The 23,554-nt window shown below is 39.1% G+C and overlaps 2 protein-coding genes and 1 pseudogene across 2 annotated transcripts; all 3 read right to left on the bottom strand.

The window, feature by feature from the left end:
- Positions 1-1,288: 1,288 nt before the first annotated feature.
- On the bottom strand, positions 1,289-3,558 carry LOC114744856 (subtilisin-like protease SBT1.9; annotated as a pseudogene).
- Positions 3,559-8,026: 4,468 nt separating this feature from the next.
- LOC114744851 (probable serine/threonine-protein kinase At1g01540) lies at positions 8,027-10,888 on the bottom strand. Its single transcript, XM_028932989.1, has 7 exons — positions 9,959-10,888; positions 9,760-9,864; positions 9,507-9,629; positions 9,251-9,421; positions 9,025-9,154; positions 8,709-8,918; positions 8,027-8,445 (listed from the first exon to the last, which is right to left on the bottom strand). The coding sequence occupies exons 1-7, from the start codon at positions 10,564-10,566 to the stop codon at positions 8,284-8,286; spliced, it is 1,509 nt and encodes a 502-aa protein (XP_028788822.1). The 5' UTR covers positions 10,567-10,888; the 3' UTR covers positions 8,027-8,283.
- Positions 10,889-13,916: 3,028 nt separating this feature from the next.
- LOC114744855 (probable E3 ubiquitin-protein ligase RHG1A) lies at positions 13,917-19,327 on the bottom strand. The gene is made up of 6 exons (XM_028932993.1): positions 19,133-19,327; positions 16,428-18,218; positions 15,413-15,463; positions 14,875-14,973; positions 14,585-14,725; positions 13,917-14,496 (listed from the first exon to the last, which is right to left on the bottom strand). Exons 2-6 carry the CDS (start codon positions 18,120-18,122, stop codon positions 14,365-14,367), a joined length of 2,118 nt encoding a protein of 705 aa, XP_028788826.1. The 5' UTR covers positions 18,123-18,218; positions 19,133-19,327; the 3' UTR covers positions 13,917-14,364.
- Positions 19,328-23,554: the final 4,227 nt, after the last annotated feature.

The following is a 23,554-nucleotide window of genomic DNA, read 5'->3' as shown; positions in this document are numbered from 1 at the left end:
ATCATTGGCCGTAGCCTTCGCAAGAACCATTTCTTGAAATACAAGAGTTTTCCCGGTTGTTCCCGTGCAGTGACAGAGCCTTGCGATGCATGCATGGGATTTCCTTGCTGTAAGAGCCTTCAATTTTTTCTATGCTTTGGGCTGCCAACTAATAAAAAGCAACTCTGGGGAAATGGGTACTGCTACTTGTTGACCACTGACCTGCTCCAAGAATCCCTAAAACACACGACTTGGACTGGAAAAGAAGTATTTTATTGAAAACAACTGAGAAAAGAATTACACCTGGGCCAACAACGGACCCAATATTTATATACAATGCGCAGCTCTATGACCCTAAACTAAAGGGCTCACAAGAATGGGCCACTAATGGGCTTACAGAAACGAAATACAACAAGCACCCAACAATTACAAATAAACTCATTCAAATATTTCTAACACTACTCCTCATTACTAATCTAAGAAGAGAGCATTATTGGTGGCTCACATTAGAATGGAGGGGGAAAAAAGTTCACTACTCCTTACATTATAATTAAAGAAATGCCGGGCCATATATATACATATATAGTGTCAAGTGTCTACACTTGCCCCTTTCTCTTCCCAATTAAACATATATATAAAATAAGATGCAAAACGATACAATGGTCTCGTAAATGATGGGTGCTTTATAACCCCATATTCATGTAAAGCCAGGATGCAGTGTCTTGTTCATAGATCCTGATGCTCTCATGCATCATATTCTTCGTCTTTTCTACGTTTATTTGCTCAACTTTTCGACCTTCCATGCTGCTCCTCGCTTCTCACTTCATCCGTGCATGCATTCTGCTGTTCCAATTTCACTTTTGCCTAGCTATCAGTAATGATTCTCTAAAACCCGCTTGTTATGTTTGCCCCTTTAATGACCTCGTGGGTCAAAATAAACGAGTTAAATCAAAACTCAAGCCCGTTGGAAGTGACATTTTCTTTTGGCCAATTGTTAAAAGTGACGTTAAAATATCCTCTTCACGAGTAGAATATAATCACGAACAGAATCGAGTGAATTAATTTATATATATTCTTATATTTTGTCTCATTTCTCTTTTATTCGGGAGATCTGTATAACTGTAAATACGATCATATATGGTTGATTGAATTAAGACTTACACACACACACGCATATATATGTTATATTCTATGAATTCACGCGCAGGACTAAATAATATTAGCACTAGTATCGCAATGATATTATTATTCATAACACACGCTAACTGATTTATACTTTTTACAAAAAAGCAGTTTTTAGGTGGGTGACATTCTCGGTTTGAGCTGAGACTTGTGATCAGAATAGGGCTCCGAACCGAGTGCGACTCGTCTGACCAAACAAGCTGACCAAAAGCTACCTTGGCCTTCATGACTTCAGGGCCTTCTATTATCAGCTTGTAGCTTAATTTATCATTCTTCTTTGCAAAGACCAAGAAGTCGGGGATGATGCTGACATTAAACCCTTCTACGGGTGTTATCGAATTTTGGTAGACAGCAGGTCCCTCTCCAACGTTGGTGACAGTTCTGTGAAATCTCTGACCGTCGAGGCCGAAGAATCGTTGGAATTGAAGAATGCAATAAAAGAGGGGTAGTTCAGGTCCAAGGAAGGGCTGGAACAATTAAAAGAAGAGGATCTGGTGATGGCCTTGATGTTCTGTTTAGTGTAGTTTAGCCCACACAGAAGATTCACATAATCTTCAGTTCCTGCGTCGTAAACGAGACCAGGGTCGAGTGCTTTATTGGGGCTGATATGGCCTGCTCCCATGGCCAAGGGAGAGGCTGCCTTGAATCCGTTCCCAACGTCTCTGATTAATCCAGGCTGTTGTCGACCAAGTCCGATGATGTCATTATGGCAGATCGAATGGCGGCGGGGCTCCAATCAGGATGTGCTCCTTTATGAGAGCTGCCACTCCCGCCACATGCGGGCACGCCATGGATGTTCCTGTCGCCAAGTTGAATTTGCTGGACAAGCTCTGGGACTTCACTCTAGCTACCGGGACATTTGTAGGCCATGCGGCTAAGATTGAGGTTCCAGGAGCTGTGACATCAGGCTTTAGGAGGTAAGGGCAGTTTTGGGATGGCCCTCTTGAGCTGTAACTGTCCACACTCGGTGCTCGTGTCTTACCCACAGTTGTGATCTTGAAAGACAGCCGGCTTACTTTCGGCGACTTACTATTGTTGATATAGTCCTTCAAAATTTCTCCATTTTCTGGACTCACGGAGATTGTCGGGACATTGCTGTACTGTAGGACGAGTATTGCGTCTGTGCTATTTGTTATGAAGACACCCCCCAACACTTCTGCTTTTTCTAGATTCATGATTTGATCGAACAGGTACCTATTCTGATAAGTGTCTTCACATACAACTATGCTGCTCCTCACTTTGATAAGTTTCTTCAAATTGTCACAATGTCCCATAAAAACCAGTGGGAGCTGGGTTGCGGAGAAGTTCCCTACGTAGAGGGACAAGCCAGTGACTGAAACTTGATTGCCAAGAGTTAGAACGCCATGAAATTCACGGTCCAGAGTGGAAGCAGCCACAGTTGTGACCCATGGCGTTCCGTTGTGCAAAGTTCGAAGACTCGGTCCTTCGTTCCCGGCTGATGCAGACACAAAAACGCCCTTCTCCGTGGCCGCAAATGCAGCTATGGCGACGGGGTCTTCGTACATTGGTTTCTCATTGAAGCCAAACGACAGGGGAAAGAACATCTACCCCATCTGCCACGGCACTATCCATAGCGGCTATTATATCAGATTCGAGGGTTCCCTCTTCCCAAAAGGCTTTGTACATAGCCACTCGAGCCCGCTGAGCCATGCCTGTCATCGAACCAGCGGCATAGCCAAAGTAAGATGCATCCTTAACTTCCCTGCCAGCCGCGGTGCTTGAGGTGTGAGTTCCGTGACCTTCAGTATCACGAGCCGAATTCATGGATATTGTCACGTTGGGATGCTGGGCCCGTAGCCCTTTGTTGAAGAAACGAGCTCCGATGAGTTTTTTGTTGCACATGGACGGATCGAACTGGGTTCCATTCTCACACTTGCCTTTCCATCTTGAGGGTATGTCGGACATGCCTTTATCCAAAAAGCTTTGAGATTCCGGCCAGACCCCAGAGTCCACCAAGCCAACGATGATATCTTTACCATAGTCGGACGCAGGCCAGGCGCCGGAGAGCGGGTTGAGGCGAAGGAACCGGGGGGAATGAGTGGTGTCAAGTTTGACGGGCGATTCGGGGTAGGAAGAAACATAACCGGGGGAGTTTTTCAGGGCCCGAAGCTCAGAAGGGGACAACCTCGCACTAAAGCCATTCATGACATGGGAATAGCTATAGATGAGCTTTGAAGAAGGAGAAGTAGAGTCGGAAACAGCAGAGGCAAGTGTGGCCAGGTACCAGTCATGATGGGTGGAGAAGGCTTCGGGCATGGCCGATAAGTCCATATGGACGATATAATTCTCCGACGACGACTGAGCCAGCGATCCCCCCAAGTACGACAATATGGTGGTACAAAACATGCACAGATGCAGACCTGCACGCGAAGTCATGGCTAATCGAGTAGCTCTGAATTATCTGAACACTCAAGTGCGTGCTGAATCAATATGGGGAGTCGTGTATATATATAGTGGGTGTGGGTGAGTGAAGCCCAAAGCAGTCCTTGCTGGCCACACATGTTTTACAGTGTGTGTGTGTGTGTGTGTGTGTGTGTGGGTCCATATAATTACTTATTGGAGGTATAATTTAGGAAAAAGAGAGTAATACACATAATCAGGAGGTGCTCTTAAAATAGGATTAGCATGGTTGATTGAAGCAAATGAGGAAAAGGTCACGAACACAGCACCGCAAGTAATGACAGAATGACAGCTGAGAATGGCAAAAGATGAGGCTAAAGAAGGAGGGAGAGCATGAGAAGTGAGACTGAAATGGCAGAGCAACGGCCGGGAAAGGAGGAGCAAAATGGGGTGATTTCACGTTTTAAAATGATAATCACGACAAAACTGGACCGTAACCTTGCCCACTTGCTCCCTATGCGTTACGACGTTCTGTTTCTTCGAGGTGGTAAGATTTATCATGTGCCTTCCTTCTATGGTTCTACCTGAATTATGTGCATCTTTCTCTTTTATGCCTTTTTGCTTCAAAATATGCACTTATATCCTTTGTGAACCATCTTTCACGTTATCATCTAAATAAGTAAATATCCCTGTTCTTCTTTAGCTGCAGAGATCCGTAGGTAGTTTTTTTATTTTTTTTTAAACAAAATGTAATACTTCCCGAATCCTTAATATAAGACATATTTAACTAATTTGATTAAATTTAAAAAGTTAGGCAAGTTAGTTAATTATAAAAATATGACATGTTTTTCCTAAAATATCATAATCATCTTTTTTAATATTCTCTCTCCCTCACTTACTTGATTATGGTTGAGAGAGTATTAAGAGGGGTAATTTAGAAAAAAAATAATAAATATGATAAACAGGTACAAAAATTGACTTAACATTAAGTCTTATATTAAAGACCGGAGGAGTAGTATAATTTATCGTTTACGAATAAAATTATACGCTTCTCACGTCTTAATTATAGAAAGCACACTTATGTTTTGATTTGATAACATAGCCATGAATAAGATAATGTAAGAAGTTAATCATACATACAATTTATATTCACGGTTGATTCTTATTTTTCTCCTCGTTCTTGATATGAACTCATTTGAGATGAACTAAGCGAAGAAATCAAACCCGTCACGGAAATGATCACCCTCACTTGCCATAAGTTACAAAAAGTTTTGTGAAATTCATAATAAAAGGCCCCGAGGCTTAGGGGTGTTTAGAAACGCTGAAAATAATAAGAAAAACTGCTCACAAGAGCCTCCAATTTTTAAAATAATCGATCGAGTACTGAATTCAGAAGTGGCGATTTTAAACTTTTCTACGGCAAGTATTTCAAGATGTTAAATTGAGGAGCCATCTTGAAATTGAGTGTAGACTTTCGTTAGTGACACTTCCTAGATATCCCGTGAGAATGAAATCTGAGGTGAGGTGTTGATTGAGTCAGAGATCCTTCGTTGCCGTACAAATTTCATGTGGGCCAGTACCCTGGGCCCTGCCATGCTCTTCGCCGTCTCTCTTAATTGTCTTGGGCTCCTGGCCTTCTATTTCTTTGGATGGTTACGTGATTTGTTGTGCCTTGGGGCGAGTTATAGGTTGGTTTTGTCTTCCCCCGTAAAAAAACCAGTAGTGCGTGACAAGCGAGGCCTATCTAGTATTGGGCTCTTATAGGGGAACGAAATATCTATAAATCTCAGCCAAGCAATGCTAGTTCCGACTAAAGGCGTGTTTGGATTAGTGGTTGAGAAGTAATTTTTTTTTCAATTTGACTTTTACAGAAGTCAGATTGGAGAAAAGCAGCTTTTTTGAGCTTATTATATAAGTCTGTTTTAGTGACAGAAGTCAGATAGCCCCACCGCAGATCCAAACATGTAAAACCACAGTCACCTTAAAAGCCAGACTGGGACGCACATTTGAGGGTCCAAACGTGGTCCCAAACGGACCCTAAGTCTCTGGCTATGTAATAAATTAAAGTTTGACTTCTCACTAAGAGAGGTATTTATAATTAGTACCTGATAATGTCTCAAATTTTAAAAAATAGAGGTAAATAAATCAATTTCGGGGAATAAAATTCACTTGTTGCTTCAAATTACTTGTATGAGCTCACAGAAAATGCAGTGCAGCCAAGTACACGTTCACCAGTTCTTCCCTAGATCCACAATATTCCACCACGCTTGCCAACAAAAATCCATACAATAGACATGACCGGATTCTCTGCTCTGCTCATTTTTTTCATTCTCTTATCCTAATTCAGACTGTCTGATTTATAGTTAATGATCCAAATCTAACTTTTCCTTTTACAAGTCGGAAAAGATTTTTTTTTCAACCTGTTAGTAATTTTTTTACGAAACATCTAGTCTAAACCGCTCTGTCCATATCTACAGTGGGGAACGGAGAAGATTTGTGGTATAGCAGAGTGAACTACTCAAAAAAAAAAAAAAGTGGTCCTGAATTAATTTGAGAACATAATAAAATAATCACAATGACGATTAAAATTTGAAAACAGAGAGAGCCGATCCAAGTGCTAGTTGTCCCCAATTGCTGCTATGCGCGGACAAATTCTTTGTTGGCTAGGGATAACTCTGAAGTCCCTACCCCCCATAAATTCCAGCACAGCATAGCTTGATAAAATGAACAGAAACAAATGGGGACCCCCAAATATAGGCAAGAAAAATAATGCATGGCATGTCAATATTTAATTGGCTGCGTATATGGCAGAAATCATTTTCACTGAAGTCGAACGCTTTGTAAGATTGGGATGGAATATTTAATCTAACCAAATCGTCTGTTTAAATTCCAAAGGGGCATCATTTCAACCTCCTGCTTGGGGCTCCCATTATGCTATTGGTCATTCTTTCCAAGTTTCCAACAGTCAAGTTGTTCTTCTCCCTAACTCAATGATCACTTGGTCACATTGGTCGTTCTTTGGTTCCTCATATTTCAGGTCAATTATCGCCATTGGTTCAGTGAACATCTGGTTAGTCTTTTTGTTTGTCCTGAAGAACATTTTGTTGGCTTATTGTTTCCTTATGGCATTTTTTTTTAAATGACAAATCAGCAAGGTCACATCATCCACTATGGACTTTGTCCTCAGGAACTGTTGCAAAAACTTATGAACCACGAATGTGAGTCCATCCAAAACCTATTAGGAATAGCTTCCAATGCCTGTGAATGCCAAAACAAATGGCCTGTAACTTGACCAGTTGATTGAGAAAATCTTGAACCATGTACCTACTTTTTCCCAAATATTTTAAATATTCCCCCAGCCACCAGCAATGATTCTTTTGCAGAAATAAAAATTGCATTCCATGAGCCACTGGTTTAGGATTATTTTTTTGGGTTTACCAATAACAGAAAAAGAAATTTTTGTTGTCGAGCCACAGTACAGCAATGCTTTTTCTTGCCATTTCCAATCGCAGTCTGAGGTTATTCCTTGCTATAATTATTAATAATTATTCCTTTCTTCATTAATTAATCTTTTGCTTTCTAATTTTTTTGGCCCCGACAGTAACCTACCAGTATTCATTTTATCTGCCGCTCCCCATCTCTTGAAATAGAATTTTGATAAATGGAAAGCTGCATTTTTTTTTTTTAATGTATCCATTAAGTGCTTGGTTGGAACGAGGGAGGAATCCTTCAAAAGTAATTTTTTAATCATGATTTACGAGATCAAAATCATAATTTATAAAATACGAGATAAATATTAAAAAATAATTTTGTCTCAAATTATATGAATAAGTGTTTTTGGACCCAATCATGATGCCAAATAAGCACTAAGACTAAATCTACCCTCACAGTTTAGCCTGGGCCCTTGCGATTCCAAGCGTCTTTGCGGACAAAATCATGTTTATTGACCAAAAAGACAAAAAGTACAATCATGTTTGAAGACTTAACATTGCAAAACTTGACGACATGTCTTGAATAGGCGTGGGACCAAAGCTTTTTATAAACATAACTGCGCAACCAACAACATAAAGTGTACTAGTATAGCAGGAACTTTAATCAAGAGAATTTGTGTCATTAAAATTAATACACGAGCACATCGCTTTTATGGGATACGATGTCCCAGCAGAATTAGTATCATAAGAAGAGGTGTCTATGGCGCTGTACTTCTATCTGATAATCATTCATTAATAATCAGGCATGTATTAAAGAGGCCGCTCTGCAGCTTAGCCCTTTACAGTCAAGATATTATCACTAACCTTTGAATAAACAATCTACCATGATAACAATATATTTAGCTTATCAAATCATTTCTAAGAAGTCATGAAATCTTATTCTTCTTTCTTGCAAGGGACTAAGTAATCGCCATTGAACATCAAATAGCAGCATACGTATCTTTAGAAGCTCATATTGCAAAAACAAAAGAATACATTTCAAGTGAATGTTGGCTTTGATGACACACTCGTACCAATCAAAGTAAATAACATGTCTAATAAGATTAAAAGAATTCTTTCCCTCTACAATATTTAGACAACACATTAGAGGAACCGGAATATCTTGAGATACAAGTTAATACCAGAAGGCAAATAAGCATTCCTGCAGAATCTACAAAAAAACCAGGCAAGCATACACGAATAATACATACAGGAGAGTAAATGATGTTCGTGTCATCTCTATATTTGGCGTCAATTCACCTTGTTGTCTTGTGAATCAGCTCCAGAAAGGCTACTGGTCTTCGGTTTCTTGGTTTCTGCTTATGGACTTGCTAGTTTGGACACTACTTTCATATCCACTACTTTCACCTGATTCACATATTTGCTTATCCTTCAACCCATCTCTCGTGCTCATCCGCTGGGAGCGTCCGTTTTCCCTTCCGGTTCTTCGGTCCTAAAAGAGTTACAATTGACAATCAAAGTGACGCCTGAACAGAGGAAGAGAGCATGGCGCACTGCAATAATGATCTAAATTTGTCTGTTTGGAGACATAAGACACTGTTCTTTTAAGGAAGAAAACAAACAAGATTAACAAGTCATAACAATTTGTTTGTGGACAAGAAAAGATCCGTGATGCAGAAAAGTTCTTGGTAAGGCATGCTTCATACCTAAAATGTAGCAGAGATGTAGATGGAAATGAGAAATTTACAGACTTACATCTCGAAAAGGGAACTCATCAGCTTCAAGCATATGTATAATATGGCCCATCTTTGGCCTTTTCTGGGCATTTGGATCCACACATCTCAGAGCTACTAATAAAGCACGCTTCAGTGCCCTTGAAGAAGGCTTCTCAGGTAGCCTAGGATCAAGCGCCGCCTCTGCATTCCGGCTAGCAACCATGGACTTCAGCCACTCAACCAGGTTCACCTACAAGATTGAATCCTCAATTATTACCAGAAATAGCACATTTGAGGGTGGAGTATGCTTGAAATGACCTCGTGACATGATACTCGTATAAAATCACCAGACAAACCTCTCCAGGAGGCCGGCTGTAATCGACCGGGTTTCTTCCAGAAATTATCTCCATGATAAGCACACCAAAGCTGTACACATCACTTCTTTCGTTTAACATGCCAGTACTGGCATATTCTGGAGCTACATACCTGTGAAACAGACCAAGTCACCTGTCCAGTGAGGTCCAGGTCACCACTGTTAAAAACAATGTTTTAATATTTTTTCTAAGAAGAAATCAAACTGACCCGAATGTTCCCATCACACGTGTTGTTACATAACTTCTCTCTGATCCCAAGAGCTTTGCAAGGCCAAAATCAGAGACTTTTGGATTCCATTGCTTATCGAGCAATATGTTGCTTGACTTGATATCACGGTGAACCACCTTAGGTTCGAGTCCCTCGTGAAGGTATGTCAACCTACATATTCCCCCGTCGTCAATTTGCAATCACGTAAAACAAGAAATAATGTTGGAGAAAAAGAGAAATTCACGGAAATGCATACCCTTTAGCTGTTCCAAGTATTATATTCATGCGAATATCCCATGTCAGAGGGCTAGAAGGCCCAAGGTCCCCGTGAAGCCACTGTTCTAGGTTTCCATTGTTCACATACTCGTACACAAGCATCCTGCAATATTTTTAGTACATTCAGGTGAAATTTGGCGCAAAATGTTTAGGCATCCAGCGCAGTAGTTTGAAAGTCTTAACAACTATAAAGGGAAATCAAAGATGTAAATAATGAACAATGAAAAACATACCGATGGGCTCCTTCAACACAATATCCAAGTAACCTCACCAAATTCTTGTGCCGAACACGTCCAATTGCTTCAACTTCTACCTTAAATTCCTTTTCAGCTTGTCCCCTACAACATCAGTGCGCAAACCATTTAATGGAAGATGGAGTCCATAACAACTTATACCATATGACAAAGACGATTACAATCAAGTACGGCTTACCTGTTGTTCAGCAAATTCTTAATCGCAACTTTGGTATCATCCTCCAACACCCCGCGATAAACAATTCCGTAGCCGCCTTCACCTACGACGTTCTCGTCCGCAAACCCGTTGGTAGAGACCTCGAGCTCTCTGAGAGTGTACCAATGGCCCCACCCCAAATGCGAAACCTCAGGCACAGAAATTGAACCCTGGTCACCACTTCCATGCGATGAACCACCACCCTTCTCAGGATACGAAATCCGGTGATCTTTACCAATCTCTATGTGAATTCTTTGGCTACCATCCCCCTGCTGCTGAACGAGCATGGCTTGGGCCCCATCCGCCTTAGCCTCTGCTTCTGGATACGAGTCGGACTTTCCATGGCTTGGGTCACCCGAAGGGTCAATCCTGATTTCCTGGATCTCCTTAGAGACATTCGGAATGGTAGGATTGTGTGAAGAGTTGTGGTTGGAGGAATTGTTGTTGCGCTTGGTGAACCAGAGAGATATGAGAAACAGAACAATAACTATAGCTGCTCCTACGCAAATGCCCAGCACAACCCACAATCGTAACCCAAAAATTGAGGTGTGCGTCGAAAGCTGATCGTTCAGAAACACATAGTTCGTCATTGCTCTCTCCTCTTCCTTCCTCTCAACAGGGATTTAATTTAATTGGCTAACACAGTCGCAGGCATGTTGATAGAATCAGGCCGCTAAAGAGGCAGAGGAAGAAGAAGGTACAGCAAGATGTTAGAAGGACGGAGAGTGGGTGTGGCAGTGGAACGAAGTGGGGTTTAGACAGAGAAGGAATGGAGCTGGCATGATGGGACTTGTATAATAGGAGGAGGAAATTTCCCACTTTGAAGTGTTTTACTATTTTCTCGGTGAGGCCCCTTCCCTTCTGTGTGTTCCAAAACGATGTTCTGATTTATTCCCAGAAAGTAAGGATAGTTGCACTTAGCGTCTCAGCAGCATCAAAACCCTGTCTGCTTCTAATTTCATGTTTGGGTCAGAAGTAACTGTGTAAAGAGATAGATACGCCGTATTAGGGGATTGTCTAAATGTTTATGAAATCCTGTTGTCGGGATTAGTACTGATACCCATACCATTTTGATTATAAAATTCTAAAAGCATCGGCCTTTCCAGGAATCGACTTCATTTTATAATGCAGGGAGCATCGAAAAGTCAAGATGCCCACCGGGTGCTCTATTTTATTATTTTAATTTAATCAATGAAATTAATCATCTGGGAAGGTTGACCCTTGTTCTGGACTTTCTTAGTGTTGGTTGGTCGTGATTAATTTTCAACCCGTGAATGAATTCATGAATTTAAAGCTTGAGCATGAAATTTATAGTATTTCTTTGACATCAATGTGTCATAATCAAACTATATATGTGTGAAGTTCACTTTAATGCCTCCTAGGTTTGGCACTCGGGGGATCCAGAACTCAGACTTTTCACTTATAATAACTTCCAGAATTTAAAATGATTTTATTTTATTGGAATTTCCTCGATTTTATTTAGATTAACTTTTTTAAAGAAATAATTATGAGAATGGACAATCCATACTAGTCATTAGGAAAGATCCAAATTCTCTTATCCTATAGAGAAAGAATGGCTCATTTCAATATTATGTTAGTGAATGGTATGGATTTTTTTATAAAAACCAAAAACAATTAAATTAAATTAAATTGTTTAACTGCCAATGATATTGTGATATCTAAGTTGCGAGGGAGGTGGGACCAGCATGATCTGTCGTAATGAAGGGTGGATGGGTGTCAAACTCAAACCGGGCTGTCGGATGTGGGCTGATATCACGGGTGAATACCAACATCAACATAATCTACTGCTCACAAAGGTGGGCCCCCCAACCCTCCCCTAAAGAGAAGAAAACAGACAAAACGGGAAGATGGACGTGGGCCCACTCTCTCCTACCTCCTCCTTTTCGCCGCCTCATCCAATCACCTCAACTTTCTCCCTGTAATTTTCTTCCAACGCCAAGCTTGGATTCTTCAGAATAGCTAACAGGAATTTGGAAACCGTGTTGCTTTTCAAACACTCACTCCAACCCCATAACAATTAATCAATTATCCTAAACCATCCAGCCCCATTGGAATCAATACTTCATTTAATATTGTTTGAATCAGTCTCATTATATTGGCCAAAAAAAAAATCAGTCTCATAATGGAATGTGATGTACTCCTCTGGTCCTATTTATAAGGCACTTCCAACATGTTTCACACAAACCAAAAAAAACCTTAAACTGCATTAACTCTCCATTAAAATATAACAACTTTCCAACTTCACCCCTATTTAATATATACTCCTTTCAAAAAAGATAACTATTTACATTATAATAAATGAAGGACAAAATAGTACATTCACACTGAAAAGTTAATGAAGTGCCCTATAAATAGGATAAAAAAAAAAACCTTCTCTTTCTGCCCTATAAATAGAACCAGAGTAGTATTATCCAATATTCATGTTGGATATAGTGTTATGCAACCCTAATCATTATTTCTATTCTTGCCCTCGACCCTTTTTTTTTTTTTTGGACTGAATGCCCTCGACCCTTTGGTTCTCTTTTCTAGGTGGTTAGGTTTTGATGGAGATTTCGCGTCACATTCACTGTAAACGGATCACTTTTCATATATAATTTAGAAGGGAATTGAAAATTTGAGTCCTGATTACATTTAATACCATATGAAAAGAAAGTAAGATGTTACTATTGTATAGGACACAGGTTTAACCAAGTAAAAATAATACTAAAATACAAAACATTTTGCCCATTTTCTTTTATTCTGATTTCTTATTTTTCAATAAACTAGGTAAGAAGACTGAAATATTTTTTACACTTTAATACGCATGAGAAGTTTTTAAATTTTTTTGGACCAAAAAATGTTGTTACATACTATAAAGAGTAAAAGCCACTGATTAAAGTGAAAGTGGCCAAAGTCAGAAAAGCAGCCTTTGATTTTGATGCGTGCATAACTGGGAAAACCACATTTACCGTGACCAGTTATAGTAGTTGTGCAGGCATCAAATTAAATGAGTGGGGCTCTTTTATCTGCCCTTCTGTACTACTGGTCACGTTCAATTTAATGAGAGAAGGATGGTAACTTCCCCTGTCATTTCGAAGAATGACATTCCATTTCATTTCCATCACATTGAAAATGCCCAAACCCAAGCAGCGAAAGAAAATCACTTTGCACTTGCACCATTTCCACTCTCATCAAACCGATAATCTCCCAATCATAACTTCAATACTACTAGGTTACTCGAACTTACAGCCTCATTGTTAAATGAAGAATTATTTAAAACCTCTTCCTTTTTCATTAATATCAACTAAGTTCAATGAAAACTGTGAAACAAGACAGCACAAAGGTGTTTCTACAACTTCAGAGAATTTCTACTCCCCTCCTCTTTTTATAAATAACAACTATTATAAGTTGTCTTAAATTTTTGTAATAAATTTTTTACTCTGTCTCTATTAATAACTTACATTAGTACTCAATATATTTATCATCTTCTTTTCAAACCACCATTTCTATTTGTATTTTCTCTTTTTCACAGTTCTACTTATTATACTCCTCTAATTCTATTTATAAGGCATTGAAAGAAATTTTTTTATATAGATACAAAATTTCACCTTTTATTTATTATTATGTTAATTTTATTTATGAGGTATAATATATATTAAATAAAAATAAAGTTGAAAAATTATTACATTTCAAACTAGAGTTAACAAAATTTAAGATTTTTTTTATTTGTGTAAAACATATTAAAAATAACTTATAAATAAGACTAAAAGAATACTAATTTTCTTATTCTTTGTTATATTCTCTCTCTCCTATAAATACGGATATTTTGGGGAAAAAACTTTTAATTTGTACCTATTTGTTGTTGTCTTTAACTAACATTTTAATTTCTGTAACAGAACAGAATCCAATGTTGCTTATAAAGAGGGGCTAGAATCTAATGTTACTTATAAAAGGGACGGAAGGAATACTAGAATTAAGCTTAAAATTTAGCCCCAAATATCCAATTGGAGGCCCATGAACAATGTAGCAATTTCTTTTACAGAAGATTGTAGACAGAGCCATATCGACTAGAGATCAAGGCCAATAACAATTGATTCAACACCAATTATCAGTGACATGTGGAGATCATTGGCCTTGGATAAATATAAAACAAATATACTATAACAAGAAATCGAGGGGCGGATGAAGGAAAGCTTTCGAAAGCAGAATGGGTGCTACGGAGCAGCCATTTACTAGTCTGCACATAGTAAACGAAGCAATAGAAGCACCCGATTCTCGTTTCAATTAACCAAAATTTCTGAGGTAGCTATGCTAGTTCACTTCATCTTCACCTTTCCTTTCATCTCCATCTTCGGAGATAAAATTGTCGAGGGATCAAGAAACAAATCTCACGCTGACAAGCCCGTTGTCTTACAAATGGGACACAGATTCTTCTGCATTAGCCACTGTTTGATGCAGTTGGTATGGTAATCATGGCCACAGTCAAGCTTTCCAACGTCATCTCCATTGTCAAACTCTTCCTGCACACGAGTTAAGGAACCATATGCTTCAGAATATTATACAAGCATGTAGAGGGCAAAGCACCGGAAGCCGGTTATTCATATTCACCTGACACACACAGCAGGGTTCTGCCTCACATTGACACCCTCCTTCAACTGAATACTTCCTCTGTTTCAGTAGTTTCAATATAGTTTCCTCGCTCAATCCGGTACTCACATTTCCAATCCTTTCTTCCAGAGCCAGTAACTCCTGCGATATTTTTTTAAGTTATATGTCGAGGAATTCACCAGATGAAACATCAACTTCAAATTCGATTTTTTTTTTGGGCGGGGGTTGTTAAGGGCTCAAGGCAGTAAAAAGAGTACGCATATGCATCAAAATTTGGAACTTTTTTCTACCTCGTAAGACATGTTATCGACATCAAGTCGCATGTCCCTGTGCCGGTCATGAATATCAGCCATTCCAGAAAATACTGAATGGTCAAAGATCATAAAATCCTGTCACAAAACAAAAGCACATCTTTGTTGATTAGCAAAGCACATAAATAGTCAAAAATAAAATCAGAAAACTGAAGGATAAAGATTCATGCATGCAGTCAGGGAAGGAGCAGGATTTGAATGCAGAGGCAATTCCACTCCATCAAAAGCAGGCCCAAAGTCTGCCAGCTATTAAAGTATAACTTTGGAAATCCAAGTGCAAGTCTGATCGGAAGTAAAACTAAGTAAACGTGATCTTTTTTAGGTCAGTTAAGGCCAAATTTAACCATTCAATAATAAATGCTCTGCAACAAGAAATATGTCTTTTAGTCGGAGTTGAGGAAAAATCAAATCAATTTTGAATCCGTTCGGTACATTAAACTAGACCAGAGAAAAAGGAGAAAATTTTATTCAACATTTGTGCCTTGTCCATGTATACTATTTACTTAGGAAAACTTACCTCAAACCGAAGGCTCCCTCCCCTACGCATGAGGCCCAAAACACTGCGGAGCTGTGCAACAAAAGAAAAATGAACGTGTCAAGGTTAACAGAACAGTTGACAAAAAATAATTGCCTGAAGCTGGCAGAATAGGGGTATAATTGTCTTTCACTTCTCAGTGGGCCTGACCATACTACCACAACTTCAATTATGTTAAAAATGAGCTAACTAGCAGGCACAAGTACAAACTCGTTGATTAATTATAGAGGAATAATATGTACGTATGGGCTGAATAAAGGAAGATGTAAAGTCTGAACTAGCGAACATACAATGGGAGTGAAATGCGAAGTTGAAAACCACAGTTGTCATGTAGGCCAGTTTCTCCAAGCACAATTTATTAAACGTACATTTAAATAACATAGAAAAGGGGGCTGCTATCAACCAGATGCATCCATATGCTTGAGATATTCATTGATAACAATTATGCCATCCAATAACACAGAATGTAAGTTGATTGGATTAACCACCCAAATCAGCCAGCACGCACCCCAAAAACTTGTGTAGCAAGTGGCCAAAAGGGAAGTAACAGTTCAGAGGAAGCTGTAACCACTGGACCAAGGGATAGTACCAAGATATATAACCAAAACAAGGAATAGGGAGACAAGGCGAACGATTGGTGCTGCCATAGTAGGAAGTGGTTGGAAGGAATTCTGTGAGTAATTCAGCATCAGAAAGAAGACATAACATTTTTTGTTACAAAAAGGGTGAAGCACACTTGCCTCTAGAAAGCCAGTTGTCTTTCTTTCCCATTCATGGTCATTTTCTGGGTGGGGTAATTGGTGCTGGGTTTTGGCCTATATCAGTGCCTGAACTTTTGGCAGAACTCATACCATACCATCTTATATTTGTGTAATTCCAAACGTAAAATCCTTCCTCATTTAATTTTCCCTAACTCTTGGTGATGCTTGTGTGCGCGGGTGTACAAGGCGTTTTAACACAACTATTTAAAAGCAAGAAAACAGAGTTAAGTACAGACCTCAGATACAAGTCTACTACTTCCTTCACTGGCAACAGCCAGAGTTTGCAATGAATAGGGAAGTCTGAAGTTAATATCACCTCGCCTCTCCACCCATGATGATCTTGAGTGTGACTGATGACGTCCTTGACTACCAGCTCGAGATGATGGGGCTCTTGCTTCAGATGAAGCAACAGGAGCAGAGTGCAAGAAAAAATTGCTATTGCTGAAACTTCCAGCAGCCTCAGAACCAGTAGACAACAATGATCTACGAACATAATCAGATAACCTCCGTGGATGATGTACAGGATTGGGACGAGAAAGCCAGGACGGAGCAGATAGTGAATTGATAGCTGAACTTGACCTGGTATGCAGTGAGGAAGCAACATTTCCTGGTATATTTAAATTTGCACTACTTGAAGCTCTGTTGGTTGGATTTCGAGCTGAATTTCTTAAATCAGCCACTGGCACAGACATTGGATGTTCAAATATGCTTCCAGACATGCTTCTTGAGCTTGCTTCTTCGTGTAGTAGATTATCCCTGTCTGACCTGATCATTGAGTTTGACAAATGGCTGTTTCTTGAGTTAGAGCTGCCACTCCATCTAAATGATGGCATATTCCTGTGTAAAGAAGAACTAATTCCGAGGGGCTGGCTTTGAGGAACCAGATCATCTCCAGATGGTGCTGCCCTCAAATCCAGAGAATTACCAACAGGATGAAAACTTTGTGTCAGAGATGAAGGGATTGCAGAATGCCTAGTTACACTGCCATTTGACAATGCAACATAAGGAATGGAATCCTGTTGGTTTGAAGGATTTATCCTCAAACGGGAATTCCTGAGGAAGCTATTAGAGCTTCCTGCGACATTCAGATTATTAAAGCTCTCTGGAGATTCATTGCCCACATCTGGGCCATGTCTTGAACTTATCTGTGCTGACAAGGCAGATCTGCTTAAACTGCTCCGAGAATTACTCTGAGTAGGACGTGTACGCCAAGCACTGCTTTCTATATACTGGCTGCAGCTAGAACTTTCCCCGCCTGAAGATTGTCCAACATATCCTTCAACAGTCTTTCTTTTACAAGATGCACGCCGGGCATCAAGAGCCCTACCATTACTATTATCTACCAAGTTACTTCCAGAAGGATGAGAAAACAGTGCGGGACCAACAATAGGTGGGATAGGCTCATTTACTGATCCACTTGCTTTGTTCAAGCCAGGATGCTCAAGATGTTGCCCCATATTATGGCCAGTGTCTGCTGAACTGGCATTTAGGTTGATATTCTGAGTTACAGAATGAGGGTTGGAGTTGTTCATACACATAGGACTTGTATTGACATTGTCCAAAGAAACTAAATTGGTTGATTCAAAGTGCCGCTCTAATCTTGAACCATCAACAGCATCAACACTTGTTGAAGATGACCATCCATATTCTCTTTTCTGCTCGTCATTGTCAATTGCAATATGTGAACCACTGGAACTTGGCTCACCCATTCTCCAATTATTCATGCTTTTCCATTCATGGTTAATTGAATTTGCATACAATGGGTTCATATCACCAGGCGAAAGCATAAATTGAGGCACTTGATTTTCTACAGGATTCGTCATGCTATCCCAGAAAACCTGCTGATCCACAGTAGCATTACTTGAAGTAGATCCGCAATCAAATTCCAAGGTTTCAGGCAAGGAACCTATTCTACCCCTTGTCCCTTGCATTGGGAGAATCTGTAAGTTTCCCCGTTCAATAGAGGTTAATAAATGTATAAAAAGAATTCCTCAATAGAGCATCATGTCACTGTTTGAAAAAAATCCCTGCAATAAAAGGAAGTGATCAGTAGGCATAAAAAATGGCTTGCCTCAAACAGCTCCATGACTGGGTAATTCTTAAAGTGACATCAAATAGTAACAATTGGCTGTCATGCACCATATGATTTCAAAACGCATAAAAATATTTATTATTACATGCATTACTATCTAAGAATCTAAGAATATTCCTGAATGTTGTGATGTCTAAAAATTTGCAAATGGTTCTTGCTTATCACAATGATATATTCCGAACTGCTTTAGTAAAATGCTATATATCAACTGCAAAGTTCCTCCCAAATAGTTTACATGCTGCCAGAACATCATGCTACAAATTGATAAAGCGGATATCTCTTAAATTATAAAACTCATAGCCATAAGTAGCGCCGATATGATTAGGTCAACGACGTTTATAGCCCCATGATGCATAATATGTATGCATTTTCATTTCCAAACATTACAGCGAGAATGAGGAATTAAACAGCATAAAATTTGAACGTGTAAATAAATTCTACAAATGCAGTATTGCCATGTGATTACAGCCGGGGAAAATTATCCAAGAAAGAAACAAAATGACAGACATACAATAAAGTTAACTCCTTTCCAGGGAAGTGAAAAAACAGATTTGAGTTTCCTCCACCAACAACAACTGAGTTCAGTCCTTTCAAGACCAGGCTGAACAGGCGGTCCTAAACCCCACAAAGTTCAATTTATAAAACCGATTATGGATATGGCGTGAACGACTCAAGAGCAACCCACACAGCCCCAGAAAATTTGAAACGCTAGATGGTCTAATTAAACCCTAAAAATACCGAAAACTACAGGAAGAATCAAACTTGATATAGCTTGAATCCTGCTAAATCACCGACCGACAGGCCCATGAAAACAAAAATAAGAACTCGGGGAATGCCTTGAAAACTTACCAGATGAAATCAAAAATCCTGATCTATTGGAAAATCAGAGGCTGAAAACTCCGGGAATAAAAGCAGGCAAGCGCTCGCCTATGCTCCGAGTCCGAGAGATAGCAAATTTCTATTGATTAATTATTTGAGGGAACGAAAGAGGCAAAGAACAGCCCCACAGAAACGGAAGGGGTAGAAGACAGAGGCTCTTGGTGGAAGATATAAAAACAAAGATAGAAGGGGAACTAAAATAGGGGCAGTAATCTTTTTAAGCTACGGTCAAAAAAATTATTTTAAAGAAAGTGGAGAAATTATCATGCACTGATAATGATGAGCTCATTTAAATTTGTTTATTTTGGGTAACAAATCACCATAATATTATCATTATCAATTAATTTAGATTTGACATGTTATTCACAAAATTTGCATATGACATTTTATTTAAGAGTGACGTGGATGTTATTTAATTTTAAACTTCTATCAAATCCAAGACCTTACCTGAGGTGTGAAAGTATTCATTCGTGATATTTAGATACAAAAATGGAATCAGTAATAGGATCCAATATAATTAAAATCTAATCTATCTAACTTTAACTTCACTCTGAGATGATCAGAGCTGAAGAGAAAAAGCCACAGGCAGGAGGCTTCTGTTTGGCCGCTTACTTCCGTGTTTTTACTTTCCCTCTCTCAAAGTAAAAGCATTAACGAGACAGCGCAGAGAGAAAGAGGGAGTACACCCTGCGTTTCCATACCCTTCACGCCAACCACCCCTGACTTCTCTCTTTGCCTTTGCCATTCAAATCACATTCATGTTCACATGCCTTTCTTTTTGTCGCGAGGCATGACTTTAGGTCCGGTTTAGTTTAATGTGCTACCACCAGAAAAACAATATGATGATTACTACACACGTGGAATTAGCTATCATAATTAGGACTCGGACCTGGTGAGCAGAATTTGCCATCCTTTTTGAATACGCGCTCGCTTTGTATGAATCTTTGACTATATGTAAGGACTCTTTCTTTGTGATGAACCCATAATTTATGGGTTAGGAAATGAAATGACAAAAACATGTACATGATAGGGTGGCTATATTTCATGTCAGTGCGTTTATAGGTGCAGCCTATAACCAAACGGTCATTGCTCTTGTAACTTTTGGGTGAAGGGAAAGAACCGACGAGGCCACCTACTTTGCACGTTAAGTTTTTGGTGTGAACAACGAATCCAATACAATAGCCTTCACCTCCGCAAGTGGCAACTGTCAATTCTGTTGTCTCCTTTTTATTGGCCAAACACGTTACACAAAGGCAGGTTCTTCTTCGGCTAAAGCTTCCATATATCTTTCACTATTTATTCTTTCTTCAACTATTTCGGCCATCTCTGTGCTTCCTTTCTCCACCAAATTTTTTGTTGATTTTTTTAATGTCAAAAAAGCTAATTACTTTGCCTGCCGTCTCCCAAGGAGTCTGTTAGATAGAGGGGTCAAGATTAACTGAACCAAGTTCCTTTGAAAACCAGCAGGATCCCCCATCCATAAAAATAAAAATAAGTATCGAGTATCAAATATCATCCCAGCATAAAATAAGGATAACCCATAATTCGGTGATATGTATACATCAGATGTTAGCAAAAATATAAATAATCATTATGCTAGTTGAGATAATGGCTTAAAATAATGAAAATATTTATCTATAATAATACAAAAGAATATTATCTGAAGAGAGTATATGATCAAAGGAAAAAAGGACAATGTCTCTCTATAGGCACGACACATTCTTTATCCACAGTGATGGTCATACAATTTCGAGGTCGGTTCGACCGATTTTCCAGCCCTTTGATTTTCCCCGTATTAAACCAGACGTCAGGCAGCTGAATGAATCAAAGCAATCGGTCCAGTTCGGTTCTCAGAAAAGTGATCCCGTCCACTTCTCACACTTATTTATTTTTAAATTAAAAAAGCAGACACTAACGGATTAAAGTTACAGGAGAGATTGAATTTATGACCTCTTAGCTCTTGCATACAAGAAAACATATAATGGCTTTGAATCCTCACAATCAGTTTTTGAGGTCACAAAGCAGATGTATATTTATATATATCCTCCTGGTTCGGCTGGCAGGCACTGGGAAAATGTAACAGTAGTAGTAGTACTAATAATTTCGCCGGTGCTTTACGAAACCGATATATTTTGCAGTTGCGTCAGCAAAAGAGGGTGGAGAGTGGAGTAATGGAGCAAGGCATTAATAGTTGGTGAACAGCGCGGTAAGGTATTCAAAGGAAGCAGATTTTACAAGCGCTAAAAGGGGAAAGCATGAGCTAAGCAGCGATAAATAAGTGGCATGTGCAGCGAAAGAGTATGCACATGCTTCGGGTGCAGGGGATGGGACATGGAGCTACCTTTTGCCCTGCATCCACCACACTCTGTTGCCGTCACAAGGTGCATTAAATTGAATTATAATCGACTGTTACGCCTCACGGGCCAAACTGATGCACATACGCCTACACACCAGAGAAACAACGCACCCTGATCCAATTGTGAAATAAGACCACCCACTAGTAAAGTTAGTTGCGAAATTGGTGCTGCATTATATGAGTCATAAATCATGAGATAATAAGTGTTCACACGTTGACACGTTAACATTGGAAAGCAAGGGAGAATCAAAGGACCAATGCTATCCACTCAAATTAGCTGAAAAAGCACTCGCCACTGCAAACCCTGTTGAGGCTTTTTTATGAATGTGAATTCTGATGTCACTAACCAATCCCTGTTCAAACTAGAGGCAAACGGAGCAAGAGACATAAATCACGGTGTGTATAACACAACCACAAGAAGACTCCCGAGGATAACAACTCTGTATCTTTTCAAGCTTTGTTACACCACTAACGAGATGATCAAGCTGGCACAAAAAGTTGATTTCGGGCAAGCTTAAACTATGATAACATCGTCACACTCTCTAAGTCAATACCCAGAAACCCAGGAGAAAAAAGTAAAAAACCGTCATTACACAAAGTTGGAATTCCTATCAGGTCAAGCATCTTTATTCGGAAGCTGATGTATCAATACCAAGCTTACACTTCAATGGAACGTAGACGAGTTAGAAAGTATTTATTAGCCAGCACCACAAACACCAACCATAGATCAGTCATCATTAACCTATTCAATGATACAGTTGGGGAAAAAAAAAAAAAAAGGGACACGATGCCTTAAATAAAAGTCTAGACTCTATTTAAGATTTTTTCTTAATTTATTTGAGAAGAGGAAACTCCAGCAGATATCATGGCTGTCCAGCAACGAGGCATCAGCCACCCTAATAGAATCATAATTAAGGAAGAGAAAGAATAGATGAGTCAAAATTTGAACTTTCACAGCCAAGTAAAACAACAATCTCAAATAACTTGTTTAACTCTGTCCAAGATATCGACATTTCCCCAAATTTTAAGAACAAAAGTAAACACAACTGTTCAGAAATGTCTTTAGAATTGAAAAAACACTACATGCAGACGGATCTCAGGAATTTTTTATCCTGAAAATGATGTCAACCACATGCTGCAGTGAGCAGGCAAAAACTTTACGGCACCAACTGTGCAAAACACGATTTTGGTAACACCAAATAACAGACCAATAATATGTAAATAATTAGATATAACCTGTGTTTAAAGACATAATTGATCCTGATAAAAACCAGATGCTGTCAACACACACCAAGTATTACATAGCAGTCAATATATTCTGGCATCAGGCTCCTCTAAAATGTGATTGAAGTGCACCTAGTAGCCTTTGGCAAGCAAATCAGGGGAGTTGATTTTCATATATCCATATATTGCTATTAGGTTGTTCCTGATTTATAAAATTTGAAACCATTAGTTTTATCATCAACAATGATCAACTCTGTGCGTTTCTATCCATCTTTCTAAGATGCACCCTGTTCTTTAGAGGATCTTTTCCCGGTATTTTGTTACGTTCAAGCTACCTAATCTATTACCTAGTATTATGAGTATAAAAGAACTCAACCAATTTGAAGTAGCGAACAAATTTTCAGGTAGCAAATAAGATATCATATTTTAACATAACGAGATATTGTATTTTAACACTTGTGGAGATCCATAACTGATAGTAACCTGATATTGCCTCTGCACATGAAAAGATGTGAAACAGCAAACACAATAAGCTAGAAGGAAACAAGTCTTCCCGCAAGACACTTCGTACATTGCACTTATTCTGCTTATACCAGTGTAGAAGCTTGTAAGTTCCATTTATCAAAGCCAAGTATATCAATCTCTAAGCACATGGCCTTTCACTAGGCTTACAAGAATGAAGTCTTCTTATGAGGCAATCGGTAGACTGTTTTACATTCCTCTCCTACTAGTGTAAACTTTTGCATGTCTCATTTAACGAAGCTAAAAATATCAAACTCTAAATGTAATCTTCCAGAGCAATTGCCTTCCAT

This window comes from Neltuma alba, unplaced genomic scaffold (genome assembly GCF_004799145.2).
Source record: "Neltuma alba isolate B1F8T4 unplaced genomic scaffold, ASM479914v2 tig00004465_pilon, whole genome shotgun sequence".
Taxonomy (NCBI): Eukaryota; Viridiplantae; Streptophyta; class Magnoliopsida; order Fabales; family Fabaceae; genus Neltuma; species Neltuma alba.
This window is presented reverse-complemented; position numbering and strand designations above follow the sequence as displayed.

What these genes read in the sequence shown, in the direction of transcription:
- LOC114744851 (XM_028932989.1), bottom strand. Translation starts at nt 10,566, where the DNA reads ATGACGAACTATGTGTTTCTGAACGATCAGCTTTCGACGCACACCTCA. An exon ending in CGTGTGATGGGAACATTCGG is followed by an intron (nt 9,155 to 9,250) that starts GTCAGTTTGATT and finishes TCTGTTTCACAG; the next exon opens with GTATGTAGCTCCAGAATATG. An exon ending in ACAGCCGGCCTCCTGGAGAG is followed by an intron (nt 8,919 to 9,024) that starts GTTTGTCTGGTG and finishes TCAATCTTGTAG; the next exon opens with GTGAACCTGGTTGAGTGGCT.
- LOC114744855 (XM_028932993.1), bottom strand. Translation starts at nt 18,122, where the DNA reads ATGCAAGGGACAAGGGGTAGAATAGGTTCCTTGCCTGAAACCTTGGAA. An exon ending in GTAGTAGACTTGTATCTGAG is followed by an intron (nt 15,464 to 16,427) that starts GTCTGTACTTAA and finishes TTTGTTGCACAG; the next exon opens with CTCCGCAGTGTTTTGGGCCT. An exon ending in AACCCTGCTGTGTGTGTCAG is followed by an intron (nt 14,497 to 14,584) that starts GTGAATATGAAT and finishes ACTCGTGTGCAG; the next exon opens with GAAGAGTTTGACAATGGAGA.